This window comes from Ammodytes marinus, assembly GCF_949987685.1.
Source record: "Ammodytes marinus genome assembly, chromosome: 20".
NCBI lineage: Eukaryota > Metazoa > Chordata > Actinopteri > Uranoscopiformes > Ammodytidae > Ammodytes > Ammodytes marinus.
In genome coordinates this window covers 12,576,683-12,583,107 of record NC_137224.1, presented here as the reverse complement: position 1 = coordinate 12,583,107, position 6,425 = coordinate 12,576,683, and the positions used below count along the sequence as shown (strand labels likewise).

General features: G+C 43.1%; 1 protein-coding gene across 1 annotated transcript in view; it reads left to right on the top strand.

The window, feature by feature from the left end:
* Positions 1-5,269, top strand: part of cog7 (component of oligomeric golgi complex 7) — a 7,262-nt gene extending 1,993 nt beyond the window's left edge. The window contains exons 4-17 of the mRNA XM_080049485.1: positions 84-287; positions 371-442; positions 538-660; positions 807-1,005; positions 1,097-1,224; positions 1,518-1,672; positions 1,774-1,890; positions 1,988-2,053; positions 2,448-2,634; positions 2,788-2,928; positions 3,093-3,176; positions 3,325-3,439; positions 3,896-4,039; positions 4,464-5,269. Coding sequence (XP_079905611.1) covers positions 84-287; positions 371-442; positions 538-660; positions 807-1,005; positions 1,097-1,224; positions 1,518-1,672; positions 1,774-1,890; positions 1,988-2,053; positions 2,448-2,634; positions 2,788-2,928; positions 3,093-3,176; positions 3,325-3,439; positions 3,896-4,039; positions 4,464-4,627 — 1,899 coding nt within the window. The 3' untranslated portion in view covers positions 4,628-5,269. The remainder of the gene's footprint in view (positions 1-83; positions 288-370; positions 443-537; positions 661-806; positions 1,006-1,096; positions 1,225-1,517; positions 1,673-1,773; positions 1,891-1,987; positions 2,054-2,447; positions 2,635-2,787; positions 2,929-3,092; positions 3,177-3,324; positions 3,440-3,895; positions 4,040-4,463) is intronic.
* Positions 5,270-6,425: the final 1,156 nt, after the last annotated feature.

Genomic DNA, 6,425 nt, shown 5'->3' with positions numbered 1-6,425 from the left:
TATAGTCCAACAGCTGAATATTAATATTATTAATTATTCAGATTAATTTATTTTATTTGGAATATTTTCTCTTCCTTTTTCAGGACTTTGCAGTCATATCCTTTAAGCTAACCAGCATGCAGAACAGCCTGGCCATGTTGGTGGACACACCAGATTACTCTGAGAAGTGTGTCCACCTGGAGGCTTTGAAGAACAGACTGGAGGCTATGGCCAGCCCACAAATAGTCGCAACCTTTAATTCCATGTCCATAGGTAAGACTCTGGGAAGGCCTTTCATTTCCAAAAATGTATTGAAATTCTGTGTCCCTTGTTGTTTGTTTTCAGTGAGTATACTTACATGTTTTTTCCTCTACAGACCAAGCCAAGCTAGCTGTTTGTGAAAGTCTTCACAGAGATAGACAGAATGCCACAGCTCCTAGCCTACTACTACAAGTGTCACAAGGTAGGTGCTGCAGTCCTTTCCCTGACCTTTATATACAGTGTATTGGTTTGCTCTTATGTTCACTTGTAAATGAGTGTCTGTTTTGGCCTCTTCAGGGCCAGTTGGTGAGCATGTGGCAGGAGCTCTCTCAGAGCGAGCTCAGTCTGAACCAGCAGCTGTCTGAATTCTACGACACCTTGCTCTCCACGTGGCACACTCAACTACAGTGGAGCAGCCAGGTAGGACACACAGTTCCAACAATGCCAACACAGCATTAGAAAATAGGCTGGGTAGTGATCCATTGGAAAAAGTAGTGGAGTTAATCGGAAACTTTGTTCAAGGAAGCAATTTCACTATAACTCATCTTTTAATCATTTGATAACAGGTTTTCAAGAACCCGTATGAAGTGGTGACAGTGTTGCTGATCCAAACCTTGGGCGCCATGGTCCCGTCCATCCCCGTGTGCTTGAGCTCTGCCGTGGAGCGGGCAGCCCAAGAACAGCGCCTGGACACTCTGCTGGAACTCCATCACACCACCTCCACCTTCGGACAGAGCCTGGAGGCCGCCATGTTGCCGCACCTGGGTCAGTGCCCAGGCAAAACACACAGTTGTAGTTCCTGCACATTTTGGTATAACAAGGTCCCTCTAATGTTCTGTATGTGTCTCCTCTCCAGGTGAAAATAATCTGCTGAAGGTGAACGAGCTGGTCAGTGCGCTGCATGACCCCTACAAGCCCTACCAGCTGCAGTATGGAGATCTGGAGGAAGCTCACGTCCTCATCCAAATCAGCGCTGTACCTTTGGTTAGAAACAACACACACACACACACACACACACACACACACACACACACACACACACACACACACACACACACACACACACACACACACACACACACACACACACACACACACACACACACACACACACACACACACACACACACACACACACACACACACACACACACACACACACATAAGATAATAGATGTATTGGAATTTTACCAGATGTTTTATTCTTTCCTTATTTACTTCCCATTTTCTGTTCTTTCCTCTTGTTTTGCACTCTCCATATCCTCTCTTCTCTTTAGGAACACGGGGAGGTCATTGATTGTGTGGAGGAGTTGAGCCACTCTGTTGGCAAGTTGTTTGGCCTCGCCAGCGCCGCTGTGGACCGCTGTGTCAAACTGACTGACGGACTGGCGGTGTGTGGCCTCCTCAAAGCCCTCAAAGCCCTCTTCACCAAGTAAAGATCCTTAGTTTTATCTTCCCCCTTTGCTCTATTGACAGAAATGATTTGCAAATGTCTAACATGTGTGGCCAGCTTTAACATTGTGCTTGTTCTAGGTATGTGTCGGACTTTTCCACAACGCTGCAGTCCATCAGGAAGAAGTGTAGACTGGAGGAGACACCGAGTTCATCTGTTTTCCAGGAGGACTGGACAGCTTTCCAGAACTCTGTCAGGTAATTTTTATTTTTTCGCATTTGAGACAATTTCATTGTCATTTCATTTTGACAATTCATTTAGCTACTTACAAAAAAAACTTTGTTGTTTTTTTAGGATTATTTCCACTTGTGGAGAATTACTGAGACAATGTGGAGCCTTTGAGCAGCAGCTGTCAAACAGGTAAGATAATCTAAATTATTTATCTCTTTAAAACTAATCTGACTGGTGAAGCACAGTGTCAAAAAGGCACAATGTCAGATTTTTTTTTCTCTGTTAATTAAGATTCTCTCAAAATCAGGGACAAGAAGTAAAATATATTCATCTTAATCGTGGCAAAATTTACACAGAAGACAATTATGCAAGATAAAAATGTACAATATGGGAGATGCTACTCCAGCCGAGTGTAAAGCCAAAGAATAAGACCAACAAGGCAAATATATGGTAATAATAAGAAATAAATAAGGAGGACTAAATCAGATCATATAGAAACAGGTATGGTGGTTTTACAATTGGGCAGCATGGCTTAAGCAGTGTCAGGTTTTTATTTAAGGAATTGTATTCATCCTTCCGATAGGATCTTGGGCACAGCGGGTAAGTACTTGTCGGAGTCGTACAGCCCACGCAGCCTGGCAGGCATACAGGAGGCCAGCTCCACGGAGAGGAGGAGCGCCACCAAGAACCCCTGGCAGGAATACAACTACCTTCAGAGGGGAAATATGGCTGAATACAACAGCCTGATGGAAGTCCTCTACTCCCTAAAGGTATGGAACAGGGCATGGGGTCCAAATGAGAATTGAGATTTTGGTGGTATCTTTTTAAGAAAATAGACTATTGTTATGTCATCAGTTGGTTTATCATGGACCCTCTTGCAGCTGTTTCTTACACATGATCCATTTCCCCCTTTTGTGGTTTAGGAGAAAGGCACGGGTAACTCCAATCTGTTGGCAGAGCCCAGGTCTGCTCTGACCAGACTCAACCAGCAGGCCAACCAGCTGGCCTTTGACTCCGTCTTCCTGCAGATCAAACACCAGCTCGTCCTCGTCTCCAAGATGGAGGTGATTAAGTGTCAAGTTTCTGGATGATTTGATTTGAAATAACGGATTGACGCGATTTGAAGTTCATAGCTGCGAGCTCTTGAATTATCTGCACTCGTGTGCATTTGCGTCTATTTTTAATCTCACCTCACACTGTTGGACGCGTGCACCTTGTTTGTGTTCAGAGACAAGAAGAACCGGATTTTGGAGAGAGCTTCACCGAGGACCTGCCTACCTTCAGCCTGTCACCGCAAGAATACATCACAAATGTGAGTGACCTGTAAATAAAAATAATTCAAAAATAAATGTATATGATCAAAATGCACTGTGGAGATCAATACAAAAAAAATAAAAAGGACATTCCTCATAAAATGAAGACATCAGATATATTACTCGTGGTGATTTCTTCCCTTCCAGATAGGACAGTACCTGATGTCCCTGCCTCTCCACTTGGAGCCCTTTGTGACTCAGGAGGACCCGGCACTAGAGATGGCCCTGCATGCTGGGAAGCTGCCCTTCCCTCCAGAGCAAGGTGTCCAAAGATCAACCCTGATCCTTTTTTTCCCAAAACAGTTTACTATTTCTGCCTGAACCGCTTCTGTTTATTATTTCTTTCTATCCACTCATTTTACTCAAGTTATTAATATTCAAAAGTGAAAGAGAAACTTGACGCAATTATTTAATTGTCACATTAGAATATTATTTATTGCTTGTATTAAATTTACTATATACAGTGAGATTTCACTTTAATCTAAATTGCCGTTTTTTTTCTACACAAAATCACCATAAATCCTCCCAACTTGTAAATTATTTCTGGAATGACACGAAGGAGGAGAATATAGATCTTGCTTTCCCATCTGCGCTGTACTGCTTGTATTGAATCTCCATCTGACTAAAAAAAATACTCACATCAGTGATCACTGTCCTCAAACCATGTTATCTTGTGTGAACCGACACACTTTTATAAACACCTTTCCTTCTGTCTCAGGCGATGACCTTCCCGAACTGGACAACACCGCTGACTACTGGCTTGGCTCCATTGCCCGGGCGACCATGCAGACCTACTGCGACGCCATCATGCTCATTCCGCAACTTAGCACCCACTCCACTAAACAGCTGGCCACAGATATCGGTATGGTATATACACGATATATGTAATTACATTGTTATTATAGGAGTCAGCCATTCTGGAAAATGCTTGTTGTCAAAATCACTTTTTTTAAAAATCAGTGAATACCTCATAATCCGCTACCTGTCCGTACTGTGTGTGCGCGCTGAAAAACAATCCTGTGATATTAATACCCAGCCTAGGCCCTGTAAACAAAGGGTATGTAAACAAAGGGGGCCCACCTTAGCTAGCAACATGCCCGTTGGGGTTGGACCCTGGATTTCTTTTTTTCAGGGCACACACCGTACGAAGAGGTAGCGGATCGTGAGGAGATATTCACTGATTTTGACAACAATCGTTCTCCACAGTCGTTGACTCTCGCTGTTTTAAGTTGATTGTGTGTTGGAATCATTTTGGGGGATGATGACTCCTTTTTTGCGCTCCACAGACTACCTGAACAATGTAATGGACGCTCTGGGCCTGCAGCCATCACGCTCCCTGCAGCACATCGTCACCCTGCTGAGGGCCAAACCAGAGGAGTACAGACAGAGCGCCAAACTACTGCCCCGTCGCCTAGCCTCCACCATAGCCGCCCTCCGAGGCATTGACTAATAACGGCCCCGGCAAAACGGAAAGATGGACTCTGTAGGTAGCGGGGGGCCTCGCAGGCTTGTATGACCCATTCCCAGGTTGTCGACAAAAATGAAGAAGAATGTGATACTGTTGTAGTTGCTCTCAAATGTGGGGATTTGGCAAGGTATGTATGGGATAGATATTGAAATCAGGGTGGTTTGAACCTTCTTTTTTTTATATACGTATTAATGTTGAACTAAGCATAACTTCGAATGATGTCTTGCCGGAGATATTGCCTTTCCAAGTCAAGCCAAAAGGTAAAAGTGTCATACACATCTTTAATTTATGCATTTTTAAGTTGCTGAAGCGTCTAAGGAAATAACTAAACGCACCTGAGGGGATGTGTGGAAGCATTTGAAATCTATATGACCAATATATTTGTTTTGTCATTATTTCTGATGATTATATGATTCATTTAAGATATTTAATTATACGATAATATTTCTGATACAAGCGGTATTGTTTTTCTGTTAACTGCGCTTCACATTCAGCAGTTAACTTCCAGAGTTAAGGTGAAGGTGATCTCTCTCGTTGTAGTAGGGGCTGGACAACTTATATCGATATCCATATTTTTCAATGCAGTATCATGAAAATCTGTACATAAAAACATTTACATCAACACTAAAATGGAGCTTGTTGCATTTTTATCAAACGTTTTATCTACTGGATGAAATAGGGGGTTGAATGAGTTTGTAAGGTAATCATTCATCATTTAATAAATGTAAAACCTTTTCCTGCTAAATTCTTCTTACATAATGTACACTTGTTAACTATCTGTGTCCGATCATGATGTCTTGAAAGTGCCGTATTTTGGCCTTATTGTAGGCTGGTTTGTCACAGACAACTGACAGGGGGACCACTGTCTTACTTATTAGATCGATTGAGAAACTGTTCCAAATCATTATGCACAACAGAGTTTCAAAACATTTTATAGGTTGTAAACAACAACAAAATGGTCATTTGTTGAATTTGCAGCATTAGGAGGTCATATTTAGTGAAATCAAAAGCTATTTCAATCAAAAACATCTTAACAGGCCAAGTTACATGTTAGCATAGGACCCCTTCTTTGATATCACCTTCACAATTCTTGCATCCATTGAACTTGTGAGTTCTTGGAGAGTTTCTGCTTGAATATCTTTGCAGGATGCCAGACTAGCCTCCCATAGCTGCTGTTTTGATGTGAACCGCCTCCCAACCTCATAGATGTTGTGCCTGAGGATGCTCCAAAGGTTCTCAATAGGGTTGAGGTCAGGGGAAGATGGGGGCCACACCATGAGTTTCTCTCCTTTTATGCCCCCAAATCAGCCAGTGACACAGAGGTATTCTTTGCAGCATGAGATGGTGCATTGTCATGCATGAAGATGATTTTACTACGGAAGGCACTGTCCTTTTTGTACCACGGAAGAAAGTGTTGAATCAGAAACTCTACATACTTTGCCGAGGTCATTTTCACACCGTCAGGGACCCTAAAGGTGCCAACCAGCCCTCTCCCCATGATTCCGGCCCAAAACATGACTCCACCACCTCCTTGCTGACGTTGCAGCCTTGTTGGGACATTGTGGCCATTCACCAACCATCCACTACTCCATCCATCCGACCATCCAGGGTTGCACGGCACTCATCAGTAAACAAGACTGTTTGAAGATGAGTCTTCATGTATTCCTGAGCCCACTGCAACTGTTTCAGCTTGTGATCATTGTTTAGGGGTGGCCGAATAATAGGTTTATGCACAACTGCAAACTTCTGGATCCTACACCTTGAGGTTCGCGGGACTCCA